The 14,506-nt window shown below is 47.1% G+C and overlaps 1 protein-coding gene across 2 annotated transcripts in view; it reads left to right on the top strand.

Annotated features, from left to right (window-relative positions):
* Positions 1 to 13,322, top strand: part of LOC135378401 (very long chain fatty acid elongase 7-like) — a 211,751-nt gene extending 198,429 nt beyond the window's left edge. For both annotated transcript variants that reach the window (XM_064611435.1, XM_064611436.1), the window contains one exon: positions 12,314 to 13,322. In XM_064611435.1, the coding sequence (XP_064467505.1) occupies positions 12,314 to 12,706 (393 nt within the window). In that variant the 3' untranslated portion in view covers positions 12,707 to 13,322. The remainder of the gene's footprint in view (positions 1 to 12,313) is intronic.
* Positions 13,323 to 14,506: the final 1,184 nt, after the last annotated feature.

Raw genomic sequence — 14,506 nt, 5'->3', positions numbered from 1 at the left:
TCCAATGCGTGCCGCAAGATTTTAGATCACTCGACATATCACGGTTGACAATTTAATTCAAGGCATTCATGCACATGCATTATCTAACTAGGACTGTTAGAACAGACGTGAAATGCAGCCCCCACTCTGTGACATTTGTTTACTCCCGTGTATTTACTCCCTAAAGGAATTAATTTTTGTTGCAATGCATTTAATCCCTAAAAGCACTCCAATTACTCGCTTTTTTTCCCTCTTAGGGTGTGCACGTTACATGTAAGCCCAGCCTTTTGCTGGGTAACAGCTTTTCAATTTTCAGTTTTCTCGCAGCACTCATGCGAGAAAAATATACTCACGAACTAAATGAAACTTATGGCTCTCTATACGAAGAGAGCGCGTTGCATGCAGCAGGTCTGCTTCTCGGGCACGCTGAAGAATGAGGTGTCAAGTGCAGCTGCAGGGAACACACTCAAATCAACGGCCTAGAAACCCCTGTGCACAAACCAAAATTCGCACTCAGAGCTCCTCTGTGAGCTGGGGCCAGTTGGGAGAGAATTGTTTGTCCCGGTTGCATCCCCTCACCTAAACTTCCGGAATCGCGCAGAATGACGTCATACTCACTTCTCTTTCATCTTCTGTGTGTCTCGCAGAACAACACGACGGAATCATGACGATTCCGTTTGACGATGACGATTATGCGGTGCTTCTTAAAACAGCAATTTTTAATTCGTGTGAATGGCGTACACTAAATATTTCCTAAAATGGCATGCCAAAGATCACTAAATATGTTTTGGAAGTAAGATTTAAATCAGATTTTACGGAAGAGTTTTACGGACGGCATTGCCCAGAACATCACGTGCGAACGATGATATTTCCCATGATTCGGACACATAATGGGCACAACAGATGGCGCAACACGTTTTGGAAGTTGTCTGGCATGAAGGATTTCTTACGATATCCCTCGAAACTTTTTTAGGGCAAAGTACCTCAAAATTATACTTAAAGTAAAGTAGCAAGTACCTGGCGTCATTAGTACTTCAAGTACAGTACAAAGTACCCAATTCCAAATGTACTTCAAGTAAAGTACAAAGTACTAGGCAAAGTACTTCAAGTACTCATCAAGTACATTGCCAATTTAATTTGTATCACTTTGCATTTCACTGTTTATCTGTGTTTTGCCTTTTTGTCAAAACTTTAGCGAGTATTCTTGACAAATGCTCTGAAGCCATAAAGTCCTAGGTTAAGTGCTAACCGGTGAATATGAACTTCATCAGATATCATAATTTGCAGTAACGTGTAGAGAGGTAATCAGTCAGCTGTGCTGTGATTATGCAAAATAGTAGTATGTCCTGACTGATCCAAGATCACCCGCCTAGTGTACTAATCTTCTGCTATAACAGGCTAGAAAATTTCAAGGGAAAAAAGTACAAGAAAACATAGATTATATATTTCTGGGCATTCCTTGATGCTTTTTGAAATACAACATGTTCAAAAAAAGAATATGAAGAAAGTAAAAAAGGATGAAGCACAATGTCAGCCTTCATTTTTATACGACTGTGATCTGCAGTAATGTAATGCATGTGACCAATTAAAAACGTAAAATGTAAAAGTGAAAGCATGTGCGTCTTTCAGAGTGTTCATCATGTAATGCAATCACACATATAATTGGATATAAAATGATAATTAATTGCCAATGAAGGAAACAATATAAAAAAGCATAGAACCCTCCACTGGGAGAACTGAAATGACACTGGACCAAGTCATTGTGCTGCTGGTTACAGTGTCCATTCCATTCGTTTTACATAATCATAGGAGCGTTGATACTTTTTCAACATTTCAAGCCTCTCAACAGTAGATTTGCTTCAAGAAATATGCTCTTTAAAAGCATAAAAATAATTTTTGGTAAAATGTCAGACTGGGACCCTTGGTACTGCATCCCACTAAAAGCGCTAAAATGACGACAAGAAGATGAAAACTCAGAGATTGCCCTATCTATGTGTTTTCGTCTTCTTGCTGTCATTTTAGCGCTTTTAGTAGGGTGCATTTTTTATACTCTTTAGGATTTTTTGTCTGCTGTCCAAGTTTGGGTACTTGAGTACTTGATGGGAAAGTACTTGAAGTACAGTACACGATTTAAAATGTACTTAAAGTAAAGTACAAGTAGATAGAAATGTACTTAAAGTACTACTTGAGTATTTGGTACTTCAAGTACTACCCATCACTGGCGAGCGCTGTACTATATTTGGGATTTGATGTGAGCAGGTATTCGCTAAAAGTGCGGGCGGTTGTGGTTATACTCAGGGATCTGCGCGGATAGCCGCGCTACATGGTGGTTTGCGGTTAGAAATCTAACGTTTTGAAATCTGGGCACCTCTGCGGTTCGTGCGGATATCCGCATTTTATCCGCCAATATCCCTGACCGGAAATCAGGAGGGTCTAGGTTAGAGTCCTGGCGTCAGCACCTTTTTTCTTGAGTTCATTGAATTGATTCTTGGGCGTGGGAGGCTTACGTGTTTGTAGCCTCCCTCGGCTAATTCTCGTTGCAAACAGTAGTGTCGCTGTCGGCACACACCAGTGAGGCCATAATTGACATAAATACAATCTCAAACCTCGTCAATATGCCACAAATTAATTTGACATCCTCACTTTATGACCCTCCGGTACCATTCGATCCCTGTAAACCCTGCGCCGCCCTGCCCTGTATGACGCTAATGCGACAATGACCGGGACTTTTTCGCAGAAATGGAGGGCGAACACGTGCATTCTTCCCTCGATGATTGCAATGCTATAGTTAAAAAATAACTTGTTAAAACGAGAAAACTAGTTTAAAAAAAACGTATAATTGTAAAGAAATGAAATAATTGTATCTACCTCGTAAAATTACAAATCGTTGAGATATGCAACATCCCTAAAAACTGGCATATATTACAACTAAGCAGACACTGTTTTTGGATTTATTACGCAAATAAACTGTGAGATGTTCATGACAATATCTCTCGCTTTGCAATAAATAAGAGCACAGGCTTGTGTTACGCGTAGGGTTTTCTTTGATGCGCGTCTGTTGGTTAAAATGACAATTCGCTTCGTGACCAACATAGGTGGAAACGGTCGTGGTCATATTAACGGGACTGAAGTGTGATTCAAAATAGTGTCAGTGTACGTCATCCTTTGCATTGCTGTGCCTTTAACAGCATTTTTCTGGACAATTCTGGACGACATCATGTTCCTGAGTGGCTTCTATGCTGAACAATGAAAACGTTCGTAAGGTAACACTTTCGTCATATCTGATTTTGTCCTGCAAATATAATGACTGCGGATGTGCGGATATACTCAATATCCGCGCGGTTGCGGATGCGGGTACGCCTATGTCAATAGACCCACTTCTGTTTCTAAAGAAGAGGGCGCATGCGCATGGGGGAGGAGGATTTTCCCCTCGTTTCGCTTTCCCTAATGCACTGCCAAATGTACGGTTTCGAGGGGTGTTTGAATCTCCGTACCCCACTGACTACGCCCCTGCGCCTACCTCTTTCATCCCTCCCATTTCTCCCCCCGCTTGGTGCACCATATCATTAATTCAGGACAGGCTAACCTCATCTTTCCCCAAACATAATACGCTGTGTGTTGCGTGTGTCCCCCTTCTTGTCCATCATCTTGGGGGTTTGGTATCATGAATAGTTACCACCGCCTCGCTTGCTACCTACCCATCCTTTCATTATCACCCTTACCAACCCGTGGGCGGCTAAGCAAGGGATCCGCAATACCAAGATACAGGATGAAAAAGAATCACGTAGCAGCTGCCGATGGTGATGAGTAGGGCCGGGAGTTGGCGCAGAATGCATATTTTTTGAACGCGTTCTAAGCGATGGTCTAACTTTTCTCCACACATCAGCAATCGGAACGACACAATCCTACAATGTTTCGTGTGTCACAGAATCGCATATTTCTGCATATTTCTTCCTGGTCGTCGTGTATGACAGTTGCATATTGTGTCGTACTTCGGAGCCATTTGGATAGGGCGTCATATTTGGGCGCCTTTTGAACGATTCTTTAACGTTTGCACGTCCCTTGTTTTGCCACTGCTCGCATTATTTCAAAAGGGAGGTCATTAGTCCAAAACCCGTGTTCCAGCTAGACATCTAAGCTAGTACGCTGCTTCTAGGCTGCTATCTGTTACGTAGTCAGTGGATTCGACTAGTACCACTGGCACGCAGAACCAACTTCTGAAAACAGAACGCGCGAAATTAGTGTGTCCAAGTAGTGCTTGATAAAAAAAAATCAAAGTATGGCAGTCTGTGAGCTCCGTTCTCGAAGGCGATGAACAGCAACACGATGAGCTGTCTGTACATCGTGTAGCGATGAGCTAGGTTGCTGGCTAATTCGTCGGAATAACACCCGGCGACGTAGCACACATTTTTGCGGTACATTGTTCTCTTAAAGGGACGGCTTCGGTCCCCCTGCCCCCTCATGAAGTGTACCATTAGATTGCCCCTTTGTTGAAAATTAAATACTGCGAATTTACCCGACAAAGCACGTCACGGTTATTAAATAACCGAATTAAATTGATAAGGATTGCAGACCATACCGCGATCTATGTTGGCAACAATAAAAACGGCTACGTCGCCCGTGAATGGCCGTGATTGGATGCAGAAATCGCCTGCTTTTGCGCGCGCTCGTGCACCGGCGTGAGCAGACGACTTCCAGAAGTGACTGGGGACCGCGGGACCTCTTGTACATTTTCTTTCAGTTCTCAGGCGAAAAACGCACATTCAAAGAAGTGGCCTACTTGCTGTTTCAGAACAGCTATGTTCGTCCGTCATAGGCGCTCGCGGTCACATTACAGCTCCGACCAAAAGTATATTACGCGCGCTTTCATTACACTCTCCGTTGCACACTGATCATGTTTCGAAATGACATGTCGCTGACGACATACATGAAGAAGGGGTGCATGTTTATTAAAAAAAACGCGTGAAATACTCCCGGAAAGAAACACGTGACTTAGCTTTCACGTATCCGATTATGCGCCACAGTCTCGGAAACCCCACAGTCTACACGGGCTACATTCTCGGCGTGCGGAGATATACGTCTAAGCGTCCCCATTTCCAGAGCAAAGGGGAGCTTATGGGGATGACTCAACCCAAAATCCATCCGCAAGTTGCAACTGCCAGAGCAATTGCGGCAACTGAAAACTGCTGCTTTGCTCATCGCTCAGCCAATGCGCAACTTACCCACCGGCCGATGTGATGCGTGACGTTGCATGAGAGTGAAGTGCATATTTCGTCGTCTGCTATTACGGCAAGTTTCGACAAATTCCTCAAAGACGACTGTGTTATTCTGAATGAAACTTTGACGGTTGTATCTGTATAGTACTCGTGAATATAGTTTTGGCTAAGTTCTTCTGAACATTATAATATTTCTGCATATTTTGTACATATTTAGACATTTCGCGTCGCATATTTACATGCGCATTTCGCTAGGGTTTTGTTCATAGTGTCCCGGGCCCTAGAGGCTAACCGTTCGTTTAACCGGATGTTTGGAAGCCGGACAGGCTGGTGAGACTGAAGTGAGGGGCGCGTGGACGTATAGGATTCGCGAAAGAGGCGGAGATGGTCGAGGAAAGCTGGCTTGAGGCGCTCCATGGAGACCGTTTCAGGCACACCGTCAATGACTATGATGGCCGTGATAGCACACGGTAAGGTCCAGCGTAAGGAGCTTGGAGGGTCCTGCGAGGAGGACGCGAGCGCACGCTGCTAAGTCGGGAGGGAGGTGCAAGGACTTTGACGAAATATTTCTGGACATAGGATCCGAAATACATCACGAAAAATGTATTCGTGGGTGCGAAAATATGGTGCATGAGGAGCTCAGCCGGAGGACCAAGATATTCGCAAGATTCCCAAGAGGGGAAGAGTGCCAACCCAGTTGTTGACATTGGGAAGGGCTCGGACACATGTCTGACTTGCCGATAAAGACGCTCGACTAAACTGTTGGCGCAAAGGTGGTAGGCAGTTGTTGTTACGCGGTTTGGAGCCCGAATGCAGCAAAGCTAGGTGAAGAGAGCAGACTGGAATTAGACACCGCGGTCCGCCACGACTGCATCTGCGATACCATAGCGGAAGATCCACGTGTTCAGCTGTGCGATGACGACTGTCTCGGCTCGTACGTCTGGCAGGGGAGAGGCCTCCGATCGGTAAACCGATCCACGGTTGTAAGTAGGTACATGAAGACGCATCACGAGGGCAAGTGTCTGGCAAGATGGATGTGAATGATCTGGAAGCGGCGGTCAGGCCAAAGGAACTGGACTTGGGGTGAACAGGTGCGGCGATGGGCTTACACACTGTGACACGTGATGCATCGGGAGAGCCACGACGTAATGTCTTGGGCATGTCAGACCACACGTGGCGTTAACATAATAGGCGCTTCTTGCACGGATGGGTAACGTCGTGCAGAGCATGAAGGTCCTCGGGCGTGTTCCTCGCCACTTCGTAGCTTCGTAAACTTGCGTTGCTCCGCCTTCGTAAGCGCTATGCCCGAGGCCGTCGAGTGGCCATGGCATAAGTAAAGAGAAAAGAGATCATTGGTAATAAGGCAGCTGGGAGTAGGCTTACACGTGATGTGTGTCAACCTTGTGTGGCGACATGGAGCACGTACCGCGGGTGAAGACGCCGGATGATTTCCACCACATGGGGATTCTTTTGGCGTGCAACGGAAATTTCCAGCTTTGAGCAGTGTTTACCACCCCCACATTGCTACCGTCCTCGGTAAGGACTGAACCCACGTTCAGCAAGCCAACACGTTACCGACTGGTGGCGATGATGGAACGGCTTGTCGTAGTCGGCCACGCTTAGGCGGGCAACGTCACGACTATCGCAGGGAGGAGGGGTACCGAGCTACCGAGGCTCGTAAAAGACCATTGGCTGGCACAATCGCCGCCAATTGTCGTGCTGCACGAGGGCGCGTGGAGAGTAACCCACTGCGTTCTACATTATCGTACATTGCCTACTTGTCGCAATCTCTACAGCTTCATGTAAATATTGCATGGAATACCTCACGCAACTTGGGATGGACCTTTTGCTCGAAAAGTGATTCGAGCCACATACCAAAATATGACAAATTTCGCTCTTTTGGTTGGTGCAAAGAACCTTGAGCCTGTACGTTTCCATCGCTTCCTTGGCTTGGTCATGGACTCGGACCTGCGCCGGGCTCGCCATATTAAGCACCTTGAAACCAAAGTGCTGCAGTTCAACATCTTTCTGGCTCATGATGGGGCTGTGATCAGCGCTCCTTTCTAGCAGTTCACACGACTTTGGTGAGCGCGACTGTGCTTTAACCTTCCAATCCTGCACAGGAATTCCACAACATCATTAAATACCCTTCGGGACCTGTTTGCCCGAAGCCTTCGTCGCTGCCTTGGAGTTCCAAGAATGGCTGAAACATGGCAAGTCCTGGCTGAAGCTGGTGAACTCCCGATTGTGGCTTACGTGAATGTGAAACGTCTCATCACTTCCTATTTGCGTGCGCACATTCCCTGTCACCCGCTCCTCATGAATATGCGATACCGTCCGGAAAGCGACTTCTATCCAGTAGCGCAGAGGACACGCCAGAGCTTCACTGGCTTCGTAGCCGAGGACGTAACACTGCCGGAAACCCCTGTTCTCTGCCGGTGTCACCGACCTTCGTAGGTCTTCCGAACCTTCTCGAACGAAGGGATCAGGTTCCCCCTCAAACCCTTCTAGCCCATCATGCTCTGGTAAACGACAAGCTTTCTGCGTCTGCAGCAGCATATACAGATGGCGTATCCAAAAACGGCAAGTCCGCCTCGACATTCGTCATACCATCCGAAGGCGTAGTGCAAGGACGACGCCTTTCGCATCCAACCTCATCAACAGCTGCGGGACTCTATGCCGTCCTTTTCTTTCTGCAGCACATCCTTGACTTTATCCTGCTGGAATGGGCAGTCTTCACTGACTCCAAATCTGCACTGCAAGCTATTGAAAATGCTGGCGTACGGGGCTCATCCGCACCGTTGGAGATGGATGTGTTAATGGCTTACCACCTTGTGCACGAAGCACCGCACAGTCTGGTTCTCCAGTGGTTCTTCGGTTTTCAGCCTATTGTGGTGCCGTCCGGAATGAACAGCGCCGCAGAAGCAGCTCTCTCGTCTCGGAGACGTGCGAGCTGCGTTGCTGAGAGGAGACAGTCGGCTTCCCGCCAATGGACAACTGACACTCTCCCATCGATGCTGAGAAGAGTTGATCCAACACTCGCTTTCCGCATGCCACGAAACACCTCTCGTTAAGATGCTGTGTTAATTCATCGAATGCCACTCGATGTGGCGTTTACAGCGAAGTTCGTTACCGCTTGAGACAAGTTGACTCTCCCAGATGCTGTCACTGTGGTGCTCTAGAAGATCTAGAGTACATTCTTCTTCATTGCACACACTACCAACCGTCCCGAACTGCACTCTCCGGTTCTCTTAATCAGCTGAACTCTCGCCCCCCTCTTTCTCTCTCCAAATTGTTTGGTCCCCGACCAAATCCAGCCCACCAACGCTCTTCCCTCCAAGCTTCTGTGACCTTTTTGGACACCATAGGACTGTGATCCTTATTGTGAAGGGGCTCATTATTGCATTGCCCACATCCTTACCAGAAATGGGGTAGAGATGAAAGTCCCCATTCATCATCTAAAATAAAGTTGCTGGTGTTGTTGTTTGCATGGAAGATTTAATACAGGTTAAGACTGACGTCCAAGTCGAGGCCTACTTATATTATAATACGCCTGTCGCACGGACTAATTTAGTGTCAAGAGTGACACTTGCGCTTAGTGTAATTCGTAGGCTGTCACATGGCATCCTTTAGTGACACTCGGTAGAAAGTGCACTAACGATTTAGTGAGTTCCCCAGACTCACTTCATTTCGGCGGGCCGAGTGCGTAGCGTCGACGGCAGGCTTTGAGGAACAGGTAAAAATATTGACGAAAGGTCCTTGCAACCACAATATTTCCATACAAATGTTTTCAACAGATGCTGACTTGATTTAAGCACAGTGTAACATTATGCCGAAAGAACTCGTTACAGCACCTGAAAACCTCGCTTCCTACCGATGCCGTGGCCATATTTATTGTCGTCACATGGATGGGGTACCGGATTTTGGATCTGCTTCTTACTCGCCCTGACTTGTTGCGGCTCGTGACAGTCACACATTTTAGGTCAGTTTGTTTAATGTTGGAAGACGATTTGCGGGAAGTGATTCCAAATAAAAGAAAAAAAAACATTTTTACGACGGGATTGTGGAGCACGCCTAATAATTTTGCCGCCGTTCATTCTCATCTATCGTCATTGTCATCATAGTTTAGTGACCTCCATGTTACAAGAATTTATTTAAGCCGTGTAGCAAGCATTTAGCGGAAGTGACATTCGCTTGGGAGGAGTGCGCTTGACGAAAATGACACTAAATTAGTCCGTGTGACAGGGGTCTTAATATAAACTATTTTTGTCACCATGCTCTCTTTGTCCTCACATGTTTTTTATTTTAGCGGCGTACAGATATGGACAGGTGTAGAGAGGACAGCAGGAAGCAGTGGGGGACAGGGGGATTAGTATGCGTCCTGGGCCGACTTGAGGGAGAACTGTGCCCACATTCGTCTGTAAAATCTTCGGCGGGGAAACCTCAGACAGCACAGCCGGTGGTAGGATTCGAACCCACCACTTCCCAGTCTTCAGCACGACCTTGGCAGCCACCAACGAGCGTGGCGCCTTAAAGGAGTACAGAAGGCCATCAAAAAATTATCAGATTAAGACGTGTGTGTGTGTCATATTACCGGATAGCGCGAAAGGTTTTGATGTGTGCAATTTGTTTCCCAGAAAAAACAACACCACATAAACATGGCTCCGCGCGTTCACCCTTAACTCGCGACTCCGGGTATAACGAGGAGGAAAAGGTATGATGCCATGTCACCGATGACGTTACAGGGGGGAACTCGTTCTGGTTCGCCTGTCAGTGGGGGGTCAGCGCCTTATCCGTTTGCCGCCGTAAACCAGTTTTGCCGGTTCTCCAGGAGAATTGGGGGTTGAAGGAGCGGTCGAATCATGACCGAGCCAGGAGCAATGCTTTTTCGGGACCCCGAACAGCCGAGTAGCAGACGACAGCGGAGTAGCAGACAATATTTTTCAGGGCCAATCAGCGAGCGTGGTCCTTGTAGCGTCAGCGCGAGGTTCCAGGCAGATTACAGGCTGGTACTGCTCTCCACCGTCGTTGCGCACGGTCGCTTTTTGTGGCGTACTTTAAATTCAATTTGCGCGATAAATATGACTCTCTGGTGTGACTTACTTCGCATGGTGCATCTTACTTGCCTACTTAACAGTTTTATAGGAAGAAACCAGGCTGTTAAAAATGACTTCTCTGCTACTTTAACCCGCTCGGCCATGCCGCTGGATCCTCACATGGTGGCAAAGGCATCCCCCATTAGTGTTTGCGCACTGGGTCATCACCAGTGCCTTCCTCCTTTAAGAGCACTTACTATTTACTACTCACTACTTAAAGATGTATTTCCAACGCGAACATGGAAATAGTGGCCTCTCCAGTGGCGACGATCATATGCGGACGAGCACGTGTCTCGTGTCAGGGAACGGCGCTCTAGCGCTCACCCGGCGAAGCGCACCGCGTGCTGCTATGATGATGAGCGAATCTGCGAACTGGCTGTGAACACGCACCTGACCATTCAACGGCCTCCTACTCTGCGAAGGCAGAGCGAAAGCGAACTTGCGAAGCTATGAAATGGCGAGGAACGCGTTTCCGTAAGGCAGAAATGGTTCCGTGTGGGGAGAAAATGGTTGGAGGGAAAGCCTAAATTCGACTAAAAGTGTCCGTTCACTCACTCAGCAAGAAAGGGCAGGTGTCTAATTTCGCGCAGAAGGTGGTTTGAGTAGGCTGCACGGAGAGCGGGCACCAGTGGTAGTGATCAGTGTAGAGCATAAGCGGTCGTCCTTCTACAAAGTAGTGGAAGTGCCGTGCTTCAAAGTAAGCAGCCAAGTGTTGACGGCCAAAAACGCTGTGTCGTTGCTGTGCCGCTGTCAACTTCGCGGAGAAGAAAGCAATAGGCCGCTACTCGTTGTCACCGAGCTGCTGAAGGACAGCTCCGGCCGCCGTGTTCGAAGTGTCGACGGCAAAATATGTATGCGCGTCGAACTGGGGGAAGTACAGCGTCGGCAAGGGCTTCTTTAGCCGCGTGAAATGCTAGATCGGCATTTTCAGTCCAGTCCAGAGAAAAGCTATACGATGCTAGCGAGATCAGCACAAGAGGGCTTCAAGTGGTGCCGCGCATCTGGGGATGAAGCGTCCATAAAAGCTAAACGAGACCGAGGTAACGGCGTACCTAGCGTTGCGATTCCGGTCTCGAGAAGGCGCGCGCGATCTTGATCTTAGAATGTAGCGGTCGTATGACAGAAGCGTTCAGCTAGTGACCCAGGAATTTAAGGGCTTGGGCACCGAACTCGCTCTTCCATACATTGATCGATATGTCGTACTCATCGAGGTGTGAATGATTTAGAGCTGCGAAAAGGATAGCGACAGTGGGGGAAATATAACATCACTGGGTGACACACCTAGATGCGAAGGATTGTAAAACGATATCCCTCAGGGGACAGAGATATAGGTTTTGTGAAGACTGCGAGTCCAAAAGTCTGCGCCAGGCAACATCAACCAAACGGCAGAACTGCTCCAGGAAACGCTAATATTTGGCGGATACGTTGTTCCGTTGTAGGGAGGAGGTAAGGATGACGATGGTGATGGAGGCGCTAGAGCCATATCGACATGCGTCGGCGGCACCCAGAACTGCACCTTTGGAGAAGTCAACGCCTTCGTACAATAGAGCTTTGCTCTCGCCAATTTCCCTCTCAGCTTTTCTTCTCATTTCAGATGTAGGATGCTGACGCGTTACGGAAACGTTCGTTGGTTGCTCCTCCCAAATGGCGTTGCCGACTGTCCGGACAAAATACACACACACAAAAAAAAAAGAAAAAGGAAAAAAACTCTGGAGATATGTTAATTTCGCGCGAAAGGTCTCACAGGGGTAAAATGCCCCTGCCAATCATGTCAAAGCAGCCAACTTTCGCTGCAAGCTAAAAGTATCAGTACTATGCACTGAAGCAGGCTCAGACGCGTGCATAGCCGGTCGAAAAGTAAGGACGACATTGGACCCGTGATTGGTCGAGAGACGTCTAACGAATTGAACTAATCTAAACGTATACTTCTAGGAAGTTTAGAGCGCTAAGAGTGACACCATCTAGTAAGGTTCGAAAAAAAAAAATCAGTGTTTGATATAGCTGGAACACAACTCTTTTCAGGTGAGTGGTCTGCACGTCTTCCACCACTGCATCATTGCCTGGAACATGTGGATCTGCGTCACGTATGGTGTTCAAGCCCAGACTGTCTTGGTCACCTGCATGAACACCCTCGTCCACCTCATCATGTACACTTACTACTTCCTCTCGGCCCTGGGCCACTGGACGCAACGCTTCCTTTGGTGGAAGCGATATTTGACCCAAGTCCAGCTGGTACAGTTCGTCGTCCTCATGATCCATAACAGTCTACCTCTCTTCTTCAAGGGAGCCTTCGTAAGAGAGTTCTCCATCATATTGGTCATTGAAGGATTCATATTCTTTGTCTGGTTTGCAGTCTTTTATCTCGACACTTACCGTAAGGGCGTAATGTTGTTTGAGTGTCATAAGACAGACTGAACCTCAATCTATGTCAAGTACAAACGTGATAACGTCAGTCAGCATGTGACAAGTCCATCACATCCAGTGCGTAGCGTTTATAGAATATGAGATCCCTTTAAGAGGCTATGAAAACCTAAAGTGTCAGCAAAGCAAATTGAGCACAAATGATATTCAGTGTTACCTTGAACGGCATGTTAGGTGTACACAGCTCATTTTCGACGAAGCTTCTGCCATAAATCAAGACTGCTTTAATTTTACGGCCACACCGAAGTGAGCGATTCTGTATTAGCTCGTTTCGATTCAGTAATACGTGCAGCTTCTACCTGACTGTGCCTCAAAGGTGTTACCCTGACAGCAACACAAAATGTACTGTAATCATCAGCTCGTGATTTAGGATTTCCTCCTCAAGAAGCCCGACAATGTGGATCTCCAGCGGACCAATGACAGTCCGCTCCACCTTCTTGAGAGGGAAAACGATGCAACTTCTTTAGTACCCCATTAAAGGGACGGTCTCGTTTTCCCTGCCCCTCGCATAAAGTGTACCATTCGATTGCCCTTTGTTGAAAATGGTGTGGCCGCTGTGCCGCAATCACATCGCCATTGCCTGGCATCCAGCCACATCTTCACCATCATGTTCTGTGGTACGCTCTCTCGACCATGCAGCGAAGTTTCATTATTCGTGCATGTACTTTCATCTGGCATTTAACGTTGTTCCATTGTACAGTACGGTTGGCCTTGCTCTACAGTTTGGTGACTCGGACGTGATACGAACTCGCAACCTTTACGTTCGGGTCACCAAATTGTAGAACAAGGGACCACGACAATAATACTCTACAATATAAACGACGTTTAATGCCAGATGAAAGTACGTGCACAAATAATGAAATGGTGCACGGTCGAGAGCGCGTGCCACAGAGCATGGTGGTGAAGATGTGGCTCGATGCCAGGCATTGGCGATGTGGCTGCGGCAGAGCGACCACAGCAATACGGCGAATTTACCCGGCAAAGCACGTCACAGTTATTAAATAACCGAATTAAATTGATAAACATTGCACACCATGCCGAGATCTGGGTTGGCAACAATAAGAACGGCTATGTCACCCTGCGCAAAGTCCGTGATAGGATACAGAAATCGTCTGCTTTTGCGCAGTAGAATACCGTTTCGACAAATTCCTCGAAAATAGCTTGGTTATTCTGAATGAAACTATGGCGGTAATATGTGTGCAGTACTCGTGAAGATAGTTTTGGCCAAGTTTCGGAATCGCCCCGGCTGTACGAGACCGTCCCTTTAAGGATATACTATACAGCTGTGTGTAGAGCCGTTGTGGCATCAGCAGAAAGAGCTTTTGGTATCGTGGCACGTGAAACAAGCAATGTGATATAACATCAGTCCTCTGCACCTGATGGAGGTCATCAAGCTTGAGTGACTGACCAGCTAAATTGAAAAGAATGTCACACTTCAAGTTGGATGTATTCCTTTCCATTTACACTTGAAGATCAGTGTGAAATGTTATTTGTCATTATTGTTATTTGTCTATTACATTCACACCCATAAGAATAATAAATAATATATCACGCAGTAGAATACTGAGATTCAATTGTAGTGTATTATCTGGGCTCCTACCGCTAAAACTCTGGGCAACCATCATGTGACATTGACGTAATCGGCGCCGTACAAAAGCGACAAATAAAGGAGGGTTTTTCCATGGTCAGGATGCACGCATTACTTGGGCTACGTGTTCCTTGGATAACAAGACATATACCTTAGGTAGGGAGTTGGGTGATGCCCTCACCCGAGGCAGCCCCGAAGTCTCACAT

This window comes from Ornithodoros turicata, chromosome 1, assembly GCF_037126465.1.
Source record: "Ornithodoros turicata isolate Travis chromosome 1, ASM3712646v1, whole genome shotgun sequence".
In the NCBI taxonomy this organism is placed as follows: domain Eukaryota; kingdom Metazoa; phylum Arthropoda; class Arachnida; order Ixodida; family Argasidae; genus Ornithodoros; species Ornithodoros turicata.
The sequence above is the reverse complement of the archived record's forward strand: the minus strand, read 5'-3'. Positions and strand labels throughout refer to the sequence as shown.